Source organism: Coloeus monedula (genome assembly GCF_965178545.1).
Source record: "Coloeus monedula genome assembly, chromosome: 12".
NCBI classification, from domain to species: Eukaryota; Metazoa; Chordata; class Aves; order Passeriformes; family Corvidae; genus Coloeus; species Coloeus monedula.
In genome coordinates this window covers 2,062,670-2,080,507 of record NC_138792.1, presented here as the reverse complement: position 1 = coordinate 2,080,507, position 17,838 = coordinate 2,062,670, and the positions used below count along the sequence as shown (strand labels likewise).

The 17,838-nt window shown below is 41.7% G+C and overlaps 1 protein-coding gene across 1 annotated transcript; it reads right to left on the bottom strand.

The window, feature by feature from the left end:
• Window positions 1–2,838: 2,838 nt before the first annotated feature.
• LOC309577475 (homeobox protein CDX-1-like) lies at window positions 2,839–16,409 on the bottom strand (the record flags this gene model as incomplete). Its single annotated transcript, XM_082289537.1, has 3 exons — window positions 2,839–3,096; window positions 6,307–6,452; window positions 15,977–16,409. 3 exons carry the CDS (start codon window positions 16,407–16,409, stop codon window positions 2,839–2,841), a joined length of 837 nt encoding a protein of 278 aa, XP_082145663.1.
• Between the last annotated feature and the right edge of the window lie 1,429 nt (window positions 16,410–17,838).

The window sequence follows — 17,838 nt, the reverse complement described above, 5'->3', positions numbered from 1 at the left end:
GGACAGAGTACAGCAAGTTAACAGCACTGCACAAGCTTCTTAGAGAAAAATCACTTCCTTTGGGGTTTGGTGGGCAACTGTTTAAAGGATTAGAACCCATTGGAAATACTTAACTGGAGAGATTGCTGGGCATTCTTACCAAAAAAAAATTGAACTACTTGAAACAGCCACTGGCATAACTAGAAGGTTAATAATCTCTAAGGTATTGCCCTGGTTTATAGATACTGCTTTTGGAGCAATAAATTTTAACCTTTGAACATGTGCTTCTGCAAATAAAATCCAGCCTTATTTTGTGTACTTAACAACTTCTGATTGGAAACACATAGCAACCTATAGCAAGCATGCTTTCAGCAAACTGGAGCAGAAATGAGGCAGATCTTCAAAGTGGTCACTTATCTTCCTCAATAACTCTTCTACATGTAAACAAGATAAACCAGGTCGTTCTGCCAGATCCCCCTTGCTTTGAATGATGTTTAAATAATTTTAAAGAGAAAGAAGTTGTGTTCAGACAGATTTCTTAAAGTTCTTCCTTGAAGTACTTTTTTCCTTTTAGAAATGTTAATGCAAAATTAGGCTGTGTCATGAAAATGTGATTAAAATAGGTAGCTGTGCACTTGATTCTGCAGAACCCTGGGGCCAGGCTTCTGATCATGTAGCTAGAACTAGGTCTTAATTTATTGTATATCAGTGCAAAAGACAAAGTTTCCCTCTGTATTCTTACCTTTTGAAAGTCTAAATCTGGAATTTTTATTGGTTTTTCTCTAGTCTGCAAGCAGAATTCTGTTTAGTTGGCCAGTGTGAGGATGCTTTTCCTGTTGAAGCTTTTCCAGTCTCTGTTAAGTTAAATATCTGTGTATTTGTGAATGAAACCTCTATCATTTCCCTCTGCCAGCACCATGGCTGTGCTGTGTATTTCCAGTGGGTTCCTCTTTTGGGTAGATCCAATGGCTCTCTTTTGGGAGAGCAGTTTGGTTGCAGTGCTCATTGATGCAGATGGGAAATCCCTTTTGTTCCCATGTGCTCTGTGTCATGCTCCTCTTTTCCTACCATGTGGAAATCAGTTGGAGACTTTCTGTTGCTGAACTTTGAGTTGCAGCTTCTTCCTCTGCCCTGTGTTACCTGTGCTGTTGCCGGCAAATGGAGCGCCACTGTGACAGGAATGAGTGGGAATTTTACAATGTACCTTCTCCATTTCAAATCGAACTCTACCTTTGTTTAGCACTGTCCTTCTTGCAAACAAAATGATAAATAAAATTACGAAATAGTGAAAGCTGCCAGCTCCCTGAAACATCCTGCTCTTCCTATGCTCCTCTAATTTCTCTAAAGTCTTTTACATCACCCTTCTTTTAAATTTGATATTGCAATTCCAGAACAGACTAATCATGAAAATCTGCAGGTTCACTTGCTGCAGTAGCTGATACCACATTGCAAAATGGTTATGAAAAAAGGCATTTATTTTAATTCTGTATATACAAAGTAATTTCACATTACCAACATTTTGATGCTCTAATAGTACTATTTGTTATAATTAAAGCTCAAACCCAAGAATGTAGTGCCTAAATGACTTAATGCTCCTAAGTCTTATTTGCAACAGTGACAGAGAGATTTCAGGGGATTCCTTGATGGAAATTCCTGAGGACAGGCATCCTAAATTTCTGAACTGCTTTGGACAAAGAGGGTATAAATTCCCAAATCACTCATGTGCTCTAAAAATTTTCCCTTTGCAGACAAAAGGTTTGCGCATTGGGAATCATATTGGGAAGTAAGTATTCAGATTATTCTTAAGTACTGATTGCCTACCAAATTCTGCTAAATGTGGAAGGGATCAGCCCTTCAGAAATTGAGACCCACATGAAAAATGCTGAGAGCTTAATTTTAAGTGAAGTATTTTGTTTGCTTTGTCTTCTATTAATTTGGCTTCTCAAATTTTATTAGTGTCACAATAACTCATAAAACTGGACCAGATTTAAAATTGTTTGAATGCAATTATTGCATCTTTATCCATGGGCTCTGCTGTCTCATGAGATGCAGTCACTTTTCAAAATACTTGTACTTTTTAAAAGGATTTCTCCCCTGCTTTGCTCTCTCTTAGGACCCAAAATGAATCTGACATGAATTTTCTTTGTCCAAGAATGAATTTGGGCCAAGATTCACAATTCCTGAAGGCTTTCAAAACGTTTATAGTAAGACTGAAGAGTGCCTGTTTATACCAGTGTATGGATGGAGCATTGGAAATCATACCTGTCAAACCCCCAAAAATTCCAAAAAGCTCATCCCTGACCTTTGCCCTTAACATGTAGTGAGTGCAACCACCTGGCTCCAGGCTTTCCATCAAGTGGGTCAAAACACATCAGCCAGGTTTGCATTTATCAAGATGCATGTGTCAAATCCACAAATGGGATCAGTACATGGAACCTGTGTGGAGATCAAAGGAGCAGGAATATTCTCTTTCCTGGGGGTGAGGGACAGACACTCGGTACAGCTGCCTCAGCAGTGTGGAGTTGATTGCCTGGGGCAAGTTTTGTGCTTTTTTTGTGTCTGCAGTGGAACAAGTGGCTGTGTCTGCTCCTGGGCTCTCCCTCCCCGTGCCTCCCCAGCTGCTCCCAGGCCGGAGGGCTCCTTGCCTTGTGGCACAGGCATCCTCTTCCCGAGGGACTCCTGCAGTTCCATTGCCCTTGGGAACTCGCGCTGTGCCGCACACCTGGCAGGTGGCTCTTGGTTTACTGTACTTGAAGCTTGTGTGCCCCAGGCTGTGTCACGCTGGGGACCCCCCCTGGGTCCTGTAGTGCTCCGGTACTGGGTCCGTGGGCTCGGTGCCGCCGTGGCTCCCCCGCAGCCTCACTGCGAGGCCACCACCTGCTGCAGGGTCCCGCTGTGCTGCAAGCCACTCATGGGGAGAGCAGCAGGGGGAGGCGGCGGCGCGGGGAATAAAGAACTGGGCATTTCCGAATGAGTCTGTGGGTCAGGAACTGGCATCGGGCTCACGGAGCCAGAGTCACTCTGCAGAGAGCCGAGATTGCTGCCATCAAAGTGAGTAATTTTCTTCTTCATTAATTTTCTCTCTTTAGCTCTGCGGTTCTGGAACCAGATTTTCACCTGCAGAGGAGCAGAGGAAAATTGTTTTCAGTTGCTACCAGAGTGCAATGTGGTCCTTTGTGTATTTAGTCACAGAATCATAGGGAAAATCAGTGGCATGAGGACCACTGAGAAAGGCAATGACGAACTGAGACAAGAGAGCTGTTTGCTTGTTTTTCATACAGGTAATCTTTCCTATCTGGTAATAAAATATTTAGTAATAGCTTGATAAAAAATGAATTTTGTTTTTAGTTCAGAGTTATTTCTTTATGGAATGAGCTCTGATTTATTTAATTTTTTGAAACAAAATCTAACAGAACAGATTCTCATGTGTCCTAGTGATGGCCAAAATGATCCAAGAGTGTTGTTGCATTGAAAACTGTATGCCCTAGTCAGGGCAAGCCAAAATCTGCTACTGGCCTATAAACTGAGGCACAAAAGCTTTCCTGCTTGGATGCTGCACATTAACTGATGAGCTCCAGCATGCAAGCCAGTGGAAATTCACTTCTTAGCAGAATTTCACCAGTGGTACACAACATTAATTCAAAATATTACATTAGCAGTGCCTGAATAGCTGAGTGCCTTCTACTTCATTTGTAGATGGAGCCAGAATCTGCTGCTGCTTCCCACACGATCCAGTGCCACCAGTATCCCTGCTCTGTTGCAGGCACACAGCCACCTTTGGGAAGGAATGAAGGACCTGTTAAAGATGGGTCTTGATCAGGGTGGAACAAGTGAGGATGTGAGCTGAAGGTGAGTAATGGTCAGTTGAAAATACCTCAGAACTTGTTAAGGTGTGAAATGTTCTGTGGTAAGTGGACTGGCTTGGATGTGAATCCCCAGGGATGGCTTTAGAGCTGTGCACTCCAGCTATTTATCCTTGGAAGTGGCTCTGGATCATGTCTAGTCAGTGTAATAAGTCAAGCTACCTCATTCAGGTTTGTTGTGTTTCCTTGTTCAGACGGCAAAGGAAACACTCCTGTCACCATTTTCTATAACCCAGAGAAAAAAAAAATCAATATTTTGCTGAGAAATACTGGTCTGTTCAGTTATTTTTTGCTAGAAACTAGAAAGGCAAAGTGAATAATGATTGGAACGGAGGTAAAACAGTGAGAGGTGATAACACCTGTGGCTACCAGGTTGTGTTTTAAAAGAAAACAACTGGTGAAGCCCAACAAAACATCTTAAGGACTCTCTGTGACAGTCTCAGTGTGCCTTTCCTTGAGGCATTATTATTCCATTTTGCAGCTGAAGGATTCAAATACATGCAAAGCCTGTGTAAATTCAAACCAGGTCTCTTAAGCAGGGCTGCCATCTGAGATGTTTGGCAGTTCCTTTTGTTGCCTTAGTTCTGGAGTATCATTTCAGTACCAAATTATGTTCCATTAAACCAGTCTCAAGTCCTCTCAGATCTCTTGCATTCTCATTGTGCAGACATAATCCAGCTTCTCTCATACATTTGCCAAAATGTATGAAAAGATGAAACAGTCTAAAAACTAAACCAACATTTCAGAATTACCCTCTGGCTTCAGTGTTCTTACCTGCCTGTGAATTGATGTTTTTTCTGGTTTGTTGTTAAACTAGGGAAGCAGATCTGCAGCAGAGATCCAAAGAGAAATCAGTAGGCACTTCAGGGTCATGTGCCAATTATCAAATAAGTCCAAGTAAGAACAGGTCTGTAATGTCAGACTAAAAGCTAACAGGGCCAGTTGCATCTGTCTGACTTGTTCTTCACCTGTTGCCCTCTTTCCTTTCAATTCTTTTTTCCATGCAAATCTCTCTTCCCCTGAAGTCTGATTTTTCTCTCTTCTTTCTCATCCTCATCATCTCCTTTATTTCTGTATCCTTCCTATGTTAACAATGCTTCACTTTGCCTTTTTTTCTTAATTAGATATTGCATCTTTCCTTCCTTGTTGAAATGATTGTTCTTTGTCCTTTTGAGATATTCCTTCCCAGGAATTTTGAATTTTGGCAGAGGCAGAAAAAAAGCTTTTCCAGAAAATCAATTCAGATTTCAGGTGGTGTGCAGAGGAGCTTGGGACAGGACAGTGTGTGTTCAGTCATGCTCATAGGATGGAGTTGTTTAATTTGTACAAAAGGGTGGTGCTGGGAGTCTATCAGGTGTTTTTTACTTAATCTTACATTTTTAAAAACACTTCAGAGATGTAGGTTGTATGAACTGGAATTCGTTTTGTTCTCAATATATTGATGATGATGATGATGATGAAGAAATATTGCAAAAGCTGTTGCCAAGTTTCCCCAATATATGACAAAAAAATAGATCACATATTTTTGTTTCACCTCTTCAAATACACTAACAAAAACATTCATCAGGAATTATCACTGAACTAGGAATTTTCAAGTAAATACCACTGGTTGTTTATAGATGCAGGGTCATAATATTCAAATTCAGCATAATTAAGTCAAGTTATTAATGTTTTAACAGCCAGCAAAAAGACACATAGTGTATTTTTTATACCTGGCTGAAATACTTTTAATTTTCAATAATTAAATCCTGGCATTCAGCAGCAGATTGAGAAATATTTGCAAAATGGGTGTTTGCTTCTCCACTTCTGTAAGCTCAGCGTGTGCCGTGTGAGACAGGTTCAAGTCGGATGGACAGTGCTACAGCTGGGTGGGTTTTAGACCATTCCTGCTCAGCAGAGCCCATAAAACAATAGTGAATCAGGCCTAATCATGGGATTGTGTTTTGATTTATCTTCTGGGAACAGAAGAGGAATTTGGAGGGGAGGAAATGGGGCAGGAGCAAGGAGTAGCACGTATGTAGGAAATCTTTAACAAAAGGCACAAGGCAGCCAAGAGAACAAAACCCTTCAAGTGTCCTGAACATACTTGAGCTCATCACTTCCATCTCTGCTAAGACCGACCTTGTTGGATTTGGTTATGGAATTCCCATTGACTTCAGCAGAACCAGGACTCCTCCTTTAGAAAGTTCAGCAAGAAATTCTCCCTGCTACCACTGCCCAGAGAGAAATCCGGGCAGGATTTTGGTGATGTGGCTTAACTTGTGTTCTAGGAATGGGAAAAAGTTGGTGTTTGCATTTCCTGGGCTATTGCACAGCTCTGGTTTGGGTTCTACTGCAAAGGGAACTCAGTGCACTGTTGGATTACTCGAGGCATTAACATTTCTGTATTCTTAACCATACAGTTATCTCCTCATCAGCAATCATAAATTCAAAGGAAAGCCTGGATGGGTGATCCATACTCTACCTGTCTCTCGGAAAGTCTTAGGTTTGCAGCAAGTTCAGACTTCCTCCTGATTGTAATGTATCTGTTGTAATGAAACTCCTTCTCTAATTCTAATCTCTGATGATCTGTGTAAACCACTCGGTACTTCTCTCTCGTTCTTGTTTTACCTGTTTTGAAAGAAGAACACATTGCTTCAAGCTAGAGTTTTTCACTTTAGTAACACAAAATATCTGGTTTTACATTTGAAAACATCTGTGGGGATTTTAGGCCTGATTCTCTATGCACTTACCCAGAGTAACTCTGTGATGATTTACAACACAAGAGATTCATACCATCAGATATTAGGTTTGCTCCTTAGTAAATAGATAATAAACTGCTTCTTGTGTTCTTTATCACCCCTGTGTTATCATTTGGGAAAGGGAAGGCATTCCTGTTAGGAGTAAGGAGCCAGGAAACCTGGGTTCTGCTCCCAGCTCTGCTGCAGGCTTCCTGCCTGCTGCTGAATTGCTCTTGTCTCTCTGTCCCTAGAGCTGACACTCTTACCTGCCTTAGAGGGAAATTGTGAAGGACATTTTACTGCACAGAAAATACTGAGAGCTTCCACAGTTCCTCACTTCTTGCTGCTAGAAAAATTCCTACAACGTTGTGATTGTTACTGCAATTTGGAGGTTGTGTTTTCCCATCAAGTCTCGCACAATCTGTCCATGACCTGATAACAGCACAGGGAACAGTAACATAGATTTTCAGATGACAGTTCATAAAAAAGAGAAAAGGCAAGCAATAACACTTCACAATGGGCAGGGAACTGCAGCATCTGCTGTTTTGGGAGCAGCACTGCTGCCTCCTTTCAGCTGTGGGTGCAGCTGAGTGGAGCAGACACAGCTCAGCAGCATCCAGGGCATTAAAACACAATCGCAGATGACAGGAGCCAGGGAACACAGATGCAAGGAGCTGAAATTGTATGGATTCCATACGGGGTCATTTCTGAGGACAGAATGTGTGGCTGCACTGAAAGAGAGCTGAGAATGAGAAAGGCTGCTGATGGTTCCCTTCCTCTGTGGTTTATGCTCATATTAGACAATCAATATATTGTAGATCAGCACCTGCTTAAAGCCAAAGCCTGAGGTCTTCCCACATTTTTAACTGATTGGCTCACTGTTGTGTTAAGACCAGTATTATCTTTGTTGACCACAATCTTACCATTTTTTGATGCTTCCTTGTCTGTCTGTATTTATGCAGACATTCCTTCACATGTGTATATTTAACCAGTGAATTGTCTGGGACAGGGAATATATTTTCGGTATTTTTTTGCCACATGTTCCACTGTGGTGCTGGAGGTTGTGAATCTGTGTCCTCAGTGGTCACTGCAGCAGAACAGCCCCCTCAGGTTCAGGTTCTCTCAGGTGCTGCACAGAACTCGAGGTGTTTGTACCCATCTGCTATTGCTGCAGGTGTCGTGTGGCTTTGCACAGCAGCTCCTCTTTGCTTACAGAGCTTTTTCTGACAAGGTTATGGGGATGTCTAAATCCTCAAAAAACAGGTCCCACAAACTCCTATAATTACACTCTAATAAGATCAATTAATTTTGAATGGAGTGAAACACATTCTCAGGCATGGAGTTGGTAAAATTTCGGTGTCTGAGTGGATTCCAGTGGCACAGAGCCCCAGAGCCACCAGCTCCCCCTGGCTGGGGAGAGGAGCTGGAGGGGCCATCTGTCAGTGCTGCCAAAGGTCTGACTCCTTCCCAACCCCTTTGTTTTTTATGGAACCTATTTAAAGTTAGCATTGCCTTCCACTTGCCATGCACACTGTACAGTCATGGCTTGAGAGCCAGGTCACTTTTGCCTCTTCCAATGTTTGACAGTCAGGACTTTGCTACTTCTAAGAATTTCTGGCTTGCCAACCTACTGCTTGTGTTAGAAAGTTCTTCAGGCTCTGCTCCTCTTTGTACTGTTTGTATAGACTACAGATCCAGTGAGCACCAGAAGTCCTGGGCAGGGAAATGCTGTGAATAAATCCTGTTACAGCCTGGATGGGGATAGTTCTGGTTTGCCCTACAAGACGGGGGTTCTCTAGGACTCTCCCCACGCTTGTAAAACCAAGTCTGCATCAGAATTTGGTCCTTCAGCTTCCATGCTCCATAGTGTCCAACCCTGGGAGAGCATCAATAGTGCCTCTACAATGCTATGGGCATCTTCCAACTCTTCCTAAGGCCATCAGCCTGATTGCTTGGAATATTTCAATAGGGAAAATAGATGTGGGATTGCTCCTTAGGCCATGAGTTCTGCTCAATCCATGCAGCCAAACTCCTTTGGCTCAAATCTGTTACCTGCCTGTGAAGGTGCTGCTTGGCTGGGGAAGATGTACAGGACATTCTCATTTCAGTGGCGTTTCTACCTCTGTGAAACTGCAGTGAGAGCAGAATTAGCCCGGTGACGTTTACACTGATAATCAAGTGAAAAGTGCTGCTAATTTTACTACATTAAGGTAAGAATTTTGGAGTCTCTAAGGAACAGCAGTGATTCAGTTCAGTCCACATAAATACCAGGACATTTGTTTTCCTTCACTAGAAGTGTGAATTGTTTGTTTAACATATGGTCACCTGTGGTGCTTTAATGCCTCACTTGATATTTTTTAACTTTTGATCTCTCTAACTGGTGGTTTGGTTAAGGTTTTTTTTCCTCTTCAGATGAGAATTTGGGGTCATTCTATGGGACAAAATGTTTAACATGTTTCCTTAGTGTCCTTTGTGTTGTTAAGATGGAGTACACAAAAGAGGAACAAGGTGATCTTATCTTGACCTCTACTCTCATTCAGAAGGCACAGACAAATATCAAATGTTCCTCTATTGCCAAAACAAGGTAGTAAACTTCAAGAAAAATCTTCCTGTTTCTGGTTTGAAGTGCTTAAACCCTTATTACCTGAGTAGGAGTGGGTTGTTTTGGTTTTTTTCTTCTTAAGCTGAGGAAGAAATTAAATGTACATGGAAATAGAACTTTATCCCATAAGATCCTTTATTTCTTTATGAGTAGCTCTCTGTTTTTAGAAGAACTGATAATATCTGGATTCTTTTTGAAGGAAGATTGGGAGTTTTGACATCTAATTTCTTTTTTTAAATTAAGAAAATAATTTAAAAAGTAAAAAAAACGAAGTAAGGAAAATCTGAGAAATGCTCTGAGAAAAATTCTCAGATTTGTTACATAAATCTTGTCTTTAATAATTTGATTTTTTTTTTCTGTGTAGAGTAATATTTACTGTGAGACAAGAGATCTTGGGAGCTGAGATCTGCCGGAGTCTTGCAAGAGATACTTTTAGCTCTGGCAGAGCCATGTTTTAGTTTGTTAGGCCTTTACTCTCCTTGATGTCAGTGAGAGTCTTCCTTTGTTGGATGCTGGGCTGGAATTAGTCTGCACATGGCATTTCCTTTCAAAGGCAAAGTACACTTTTATTTGCCAGAGTTAACAAACAGCAGCTACAGAACCTATCCCTAAACAGTTTGGGACTTTAGCCCCTAAATTCCATCTGTTAGACAGAGCAGATCCACTCCACTCTGTTCTGCAGACCTTCTACTGGCTCTAATTCCAGGGATGCATTTTATTTCCAGAAGAAATATTACCTGAGTAAAATTTGAGGTGGTACGAATGGGTTCACCCTTAGACAGCGGGAGGATGTTCTTCACTTCTCAGGCCGTAATGGCAGAATTCAATGATGCAATGATAAAAGTCAATATATTAATCCAATTCTTTAGTGAAATCCTGCATATTTTCCTCTCTTAGGTGAGTGAAATAGCCAATAGTTGAGTTTGTACCATCTGAATTCATCTTTTGTTAGTGACAGGTTAAAATTACAATCAGCTGTATAGTGTCAGTTCTGTTGGAAATATGTTCTGGCATGGACAGTTATACCATGGAATTGTGGTTGGGGAGGTTATTAGTGCTCGGGTAGAAGAGAAATGAAACAAAAGGGCTTTGAAGCAGCTACCTTTGCAGTCTGCCTGCCTTTGTACTGGGGGAGTGGATTTCCTGGGTTTAATGAGCTATTTAAGAAGAGGGAGTTTTGTCAAAAACCCTCTTTTGCAATAGTGACTACTGAGGAGTGCCTTTGGACCAGCAAGAAGTGAGACATTTCAGAGTTGGAAATCTTTCCATGGGATATAGTTTAACAGTGCTGTTCCATCACACCCACTCTGGCCATTTTTGTGACTGGCCAAGTTTTGAGTTGGGGGAAGGGAACAGCTTTCCCATTGGTCATAAAATTCACAGAGTATTTCTTCTGAAGACAATAAAGCTGGGAGAAGGCCTCTTTATTTGCTGTGAAAATCATCACCCTTTCCGGCAATATAACTCCTGAAGAAAAGAGGGAGAAGGAAGAGACAAGACTGCATATCAAAGCAAAGTGAAGTGTTAAAAGGGTCTGTTGCCTCAATATGACAGATAGGCCTCAAAACCTCAGACAATGTAGGCCAGGAAAGGAAAAAAAAAAAAACCACCATCGGACCTCACAACTAGTTTACAAAGCAAAATAAATTAGCATTAGAACCAGCCCTGGGCCTTCTTTCAGAGCCTCCTCTCTTAACTTTTCAGGAATATTCTGCAGGCACTGAAACCAGCATCTTTCATAAAATCCAGAAGCTGCCTGAAGGTGTCCTAGGATAGGATAGTGTGGGATTAATGAGGGATTGCTCACAACGCATTGCAACCTGGCTTCCAGGGGTTAGCAGTGTTTCAGAGGAAGTTATGCCTGTACTTGGTGACTGGATGTTACCTTAAATCATCACAGAAATGAGAAACAGCTTCTGGCCTGAGGATATTCTCAGTTCCAACCTGCATCTCTCTGTTACTTTAGTATTAAAAAACTGATGTTAATTTTTGAGTTTATAAAGATATAGACTGACAGAGATCAGGCCTCAGAGTTTTGTTTAGGACTCTTAACTACTCATGTTCTTCAAAAGTGTAGGAAAAGTAAGGGGCAAATTCTCCCTGACTTAAGTCAGTAATTTCACTGACTTAATTGAAGTTGTGAAGCAAAAGTAATTTAAAATAAGTTTTGAAGACAAACATTGTGTTGCGCATAATGTTCTGTAAAGCTAAATTAAAAAAAACCCCACCAGCCATTGTATTAGAAAATGTGACATAGATCCACTCCTGTATAATATTCCTGCCAGAAACCTTGGTGTGGTGGGGAGGTGTCCTGGTCCTGTGCATTACTGCAAAGTTAGGTTTGTGAAACTTGGTGAGATTTTCTGTTTGTCTGCTGGGTCTTGCTCATCTGTTCTTTTATACATGTTCAGATTATTCAAGCTGAAAAAACCAGAACAGGATCCCAGAATTGGAACCTTTCAACAGACTCGAATTTTCCCTTCTGTTTTCAATTTTGAGTATGTTCTGCTGTTCTGGAATAAAGCTCATTGGCCAAATTCTCTTCTTCCCTTTGCTAGTGTAAACTTTTCTATTCATCATCATCATCCAGAAGGAATTGGATCTGAAGCAGAGCCATTTTTATTCTCTAAGGAATGACTGGACAGGCACAAGGACCCAACCTGCAGAAAATATAGGTGGATTTCTGAGTGGGAAACCAGGGGAAATGCAATTGCCAGTGACTGGGTAAACTAAAAGGAAAGTGATTAAGTGAGATTTTTCCCAAGTGTTGTATGTTCTTTAGCATTCAACATTTTACAGGAATGACCTCTAAAGAGGCTTGTTCCTCTTCCTTAGATTTGAGGGAATATAACTTCTTCCTTCAAGGACCAAGTGTGATACATTTACAGTGCATTTGGTCATGATGCTCTCAGTACCTGTCATCAGCATCAGAAAAATTGTCCTTATGTCTGCAGAGTAAATTATTTATTGAAGAAGAATGATAGAAAACTTGTCACCTACAGGAGAAATCTCTGCTCTGAATCAGTTCACCTGTTTCAAAACTTGTCCCCACCCTGTTTTATGGTAACATAAGTGCAGATCTTAAGGTGCACTTACAGCTTTGTGAGCAAATTCTCCTGGGTGTTCTCTGCTCAAACTCACTGTTTTGGGCACACTTTTACTACAGGTGTGTGTTGTTTTCTCACACAGTCATAAAGTCAAGTCTACTCCTGTGCAAGTGATGACATAGCTCCATAAAAATCCTGAAATCAACAAGATGAGATTTGTAGCTTCTTCTAAGGTGTTTTTATTCTACTTTCCATCAAAGAATTTGCCTGTAATTATGTCTTGTGTGTGTGGAATTAGCACCTCACCTTTCTAGTTGTGGCTTTGTTCTGTTCTGTGTTACAATTACTCCTTGTCTTGGCTGTGCTCACCCTCTCCAAGGGGAAGTTGAGGAGACAGGAGCAGTGTAAGGGTCAGAGAAGAGTCTTTCCTCTCAGTGTTTGTGGTTGAAAATACTGAGTACTCAGTGCTTCCTCCTTCAAGTGTTCTGAGTCAGAACACATTGGCTTTTTCCTGTACCCTCAACACGCTGTGGAGTGCAGAGATAGGGCACTGGATCCTACGTGCCCTGCATTGAGGATCAAATCCCAATCCCTGCAGTTCCAAGGCAGAGACCAACACTCAGCGTCCTTCAGTCACAGAGAGAAGGGTGCACTAAAACCTCAGCAGGCCTTGTCTGCAGGAAATGCATTCTAGTGGCATTAAACCAGGATGGTAATCTCACATTAAATACTGAGATCTTCCAGAGGTTTCAGGTAGCATAACCTCACAAATTTCATTTTACATCAGTTGAACACATGGTTCTACATTGATGTTGTTTTTAAAGCTGCAGAGTAAAACTTGAAATAATTTCTTCCTTTGTTCCAGGTTAGTTGTGTAGATAACAGAGTATCAAAAGACCTGCAGGGCATGAGGCAGTGGTAGAAACTTCAATAAAGTGTTTTGTTTGTCATCTCTCAGGACATGAGGCCACACAGCACCAGTAAGAGAAGATAACCATGAAATCTCTGGAGATGGAAAGGTCACAGATTTGGAGCCTCATTTCGGTAGCTGCTCCAAGCCAGACTACTCAAAGTGAGTGAACCTTTGGCAAGAATCTCTCCCAGTCTTAAAGGGATGAGATTACAGGAACATTTCTTGCACACTTCTGAGAATATCTTGCAAAAATTACTTGCTTTTATGATGATTGTTTTCACAGTGAAATATTAGTATTGATAATTAGTGCTTTGCAGCATGTAATGGAGAAATAACAAAATTAGTTTGTCTAAATGATTTCTGTTGTGATCACCTCAGGTAAGTCTCAGCCTCATTTTTTTTCATCATTAAGAACAGTGGTTCATATCTATTTAACAGGGGATAAAAAAAGCTAATAAATAACACGTGTGATTTCTTCATTTTTGCCCACACCAAATCTCTACTGAAACTCCCAAAGGTTTTGTAAGGAGACAGAAGGATAATGCTCAGTGAACACAGACAGCTTTAAGGATGTAAAAAGAATTTGATTCCATCTAAGAAAATGCTGAGGGGTTTGCTCCTGATCCAGCAAAAAGCATTTGCAGTGAGCTTGGTCACACACCTGAAACCACTGCAACACCTGCCTGCACAGAACCAAACTCACTCAGGTGCTTTCCTAGAGCTGACACTGCTGCAAGGGAAAATATTTTAAAATTATTTTATTTTTGGGGAAACCATGAAGAACAATAGTGCCATTGCTTTTAAACAGAAAAAGAGGGAAAGGAGTGAAGGAAGAGAAAGGAACTCACTCCAATGAAACAGATCTGCTGGCACTGAGCCTTCCTGGCCTAGCAGAAAAACTAATATATATAAGAGGAAAAGCAGAAGCAGGAGAATTCCTTATCTGGATTTTTCCCTAAAGCAGGACTCAGTAGCTTTTAAATGTAGCCTTCCACTGGCCCATGGGCATTTGGGAGGGTTTGTTCCTATGGCATGCTGATTTCTCCAGTTCTCCTGGACACACATATACTCAGTATCTTGTTAGACCATTCCAGAAAGGAGACACTCCCAGCTCTCCTGTGAATGCTCTGACCCTTGCAGGCTTGAACTTTGGAAAGTTAGAAATCTCTAAGTGCTTCTTGAGCAGCAATTAGAATGTGATATTTTATATTATGGGTATAGGTATGTGTGTGTGTGCTGCATCAATCTGTCCCAGTGTCCCCTCTATCAAAGGGACAGCACAGAACAAATCAGGCCCTGCTCTCAGAGGCTGGGATTGGAATCCACAGGAGCACAAAGCAGGTAAGGAAGGGATGAGGAGCAGTGGGTTTTTTTGAGCAAGGGTTCTGCCATCTGTAAATCCCACAATTAGTGAGCAATTTTGTTGCCCCTGTAATGACTCCTCAAAAGTAAGCTGCAGGTTTTTTCAAAACAGGCCCTCTTGGTTTTTTTGGATAATAATCAGTGAAGAACAAATACAATTTAAAAAATACAAACATTTTTATCCCCCCAAATTCTTATTCACACAGAGCAACAGCCTGTTCTGATTGGTCTGTTGAATTCTGTGGACTCTCCATGAACTAAATTTGTGTTCAGCAGGAGTGAGGAGTGCCCATACAAATTAGATGCATTATTTTAATACAGACAACTTTTCTATGCAGTTGCTTTCAGTTCTCTGATGTCTCTTTTAAGTAATTGCTTTTCCACTAGAGATTGATTCAGGCTCTGCTTTGAAGACTTTTATTTACAGGCATGTGTGGAACAGAGCTGGGGTGGGAGGGAGGGAAAGGGAAGGAACCTTCCTGAGATGCAACATTGAAATACTGGGAGCATCTCTTTAGGGGAGGAATTGAGCATCCCTAATTTCTACTGATCTCAGTGCATGTCAAAGCTGCTCAGCACCTCAGAGGATCAAATACTTTCATACAGCAGATTATGCCTCTGTTCTTTTCAGGCAGAATTCCCTCCTTTTCTTTCTCTCCCTTCTTGTTTCATACTTTTATCATATACAGGGTACAGATTTTTGTTTTAGGGATGTTCAATATTTATATTTTTTACTCTTGTTCCTCATCCCAATCAAACGGAACCTCTCCCTCACACTTCATAGCTTGTTTTTACCAGTTAAATATGATTGAAGAATTGTTTTGTACTCCTTGACTGTCATGCAGCAGAGCCTGATCTGTGGCTGTATTAACAGGCTGTGTTACCATGGATCTTTGTATTCCTGCATATTCTGAGAGCTGCTACTACAAAGTGAAGCAAGCCTTTCCTTATCATCCCTGTTTTTAAAGCATTGACTCATTGTTTGATCTTGCAGATCTCATTTCAGTGTTCTGAGGTTTAGAGGGGTTGTTTCTGGTATAAAGCCTTACTGCCAACCCCCTGCTGTGCAGATTTTACTTGAACTTTTCCTAGGTACTCCAAAACTTGAGGAAAGTAAGCAAAATATAGGTGGTGCTGAATACCACACTTTCTGGTTTATCCCAATCTATAGGACTCCTATTAAAAGCAACTATTGGATATCACAAACTTTTTAAACATATCTGAAGTGAGAAGTGAAAGGACATTGCTTTTCATTTCCCACAGGATTAAAGGTCAAGCAAGAAACATAAGAAATAATCAACTGATCAAACGCAGCATCCAATAATTGAACCAATATTTAACTGCTAGCAAGGGAATCCTTCAGAGCAATCAGAACCTGTTGTTATTAATCCGAATCCTTCCCTCTGAACAGGGAACCTGCCAAAAACCCCGCAATGACCGAATAACAAGTAAAAATCTCTTCTCAGCATAAAACCTCCGTGCCCTCCTACCTGTGGAAGTGGATTGCACCGTTTTCCTCATCCACTCATAAGAGCTGTGCCTTTGGCTGTTGGGAGAGATTTGCTGGGCATTAATTGTATCTACAGGAGGTAACCCCGCAGCGGCGGCGGGATGCAGGGAGCTGTAATCAGCAGAGCTGTAGGAGCCCTGGCCAGGGGACGAGCCATTGATGTGGGCAGCAGCCACGGCGCTGGAAGGGCCTGGGCCGTAGGCGCTCCAGTCCTCCCGCTGGGGGCCGTAGTGGGAGCCCCAGGCTGCCGCCGGCTGCCCGTGGGTGTCCAGGGCTGGCACAGGGTGGTATCCCATGTAGTCGGAGTAGGCTGGAGCAGACACGAAGTTTTGCACGGGCAGGTTGTTGTTGGTGCACCTTGCGGATCCCGGATACATGCTGGTGTCTTTATCCAACAGATAGCTCACATACATGATGCTCACAGCCTGCCTTTGTCTCGCTGGGACATCCTGCTCCTCGCAGGGTTTGTTTGATCTCCCTTCCCCTCCTCTTTCTTTCTCTCTTTTCTAGCCCAGCCTGGCTCTATAAATGACTCCTGCTAGCCCTGATGTCCCTTTACTACACATGATTAACAATGGTTTTACCAGGTGCTGGTGGTAACAGTTTACTAAGGTCCTGCCTGATGTCACAGATAACTGCCTGCCCCAAAATTACATTTGCATTCAAATGAAGGGCTGACCATGCAGGCAACCCCACCTTGCTGCTAGTTCCAGTGCTTCCTTTCTCACAGATCTTTATGTATTGCCAGCCCCGTTCTTTGAGAATGTGGTTTGAAATCTCATGGTCTTCAAGCAGAGCTGAGTACGTGGTTAACCATAACTGTTCAGGCAAGAGAAGTTGTATTTTTCTTGAGCAGTGCATGTCGGGATCTCACTTTAGGCACTCGGTTAGAGTTACTCAAAGCCTGCTGTCTGCTGGTTCAGTAGTAGCTCTGCTCCAATGTGCTCTATTTAAAAAAAACCCTAAAACCAAAGGAGCAGTTCAGTGTTTAACTGCAGCTCTTACAGAGCTCCTCACATGAGCACTCTTCTTGACTTCAGCTCTTCGTCTGTGTGGGAGAGCACTTAGAAACCCCAGTAATCCTGGTGATTTTACCATTACAAAGGATATACAAGAAGTCTCATAGTCGTTTTGAGCATTTGTTCATACGAATAGTCTTGTTGATGTTAGCAAGCTATTCATGAGCTGGCTGCTTGCCACTGCGATTGAAGTTCCTCTATTCTAACCTCCAACGCTCACAGAAAGGGAATCTGTTATTGAGAGAATGCAGAATTTGTCACTTTCCCTGTGCTTATGTCTTGGTTGTGATATTGAAATGAGTGATAGTTTTCCCTGAAGGTTTTTTTGTTCTCATCGCTGTGCTTCTTCACAATTAAGTAACACCTTTCCTTGGAAATATGGGAACAAATTATAGCTTTTTAGCTCAGGAAAGCAGTTTCCTAACTTTCAGGAGCAATCTCATGTTTGTGAGTAACAAATCACTATGAGATCATCTGTAACCAGGAGCAAGGAGAGAAAGTGTGGATTTCTTTTTTTAAACGAGATAGATACCTTAGCATTGTAAACCCTGTTTTTATTCTTGTTCCTTTAATGATGTGATACCTAATTGCACCTTTATTAATGATCCGACTTGTTAAAAGGAGTTTTTCCTTAAACAGGTGCAAAGTATAATGAGTTTTTTCTTTGTTCAGAGGTGTATTTTTTTCTCTGAGTCTTTTGCACTTTAACGCCATTTAAACTTCCACGTTCTCACTTTGCACACCTGACAACACCGTTGTTTCCTTTAGTGAGAGAACGGTGTCCTTAGGCTGCATTCACAACGTGCCTTGGGAATGGAGTTGT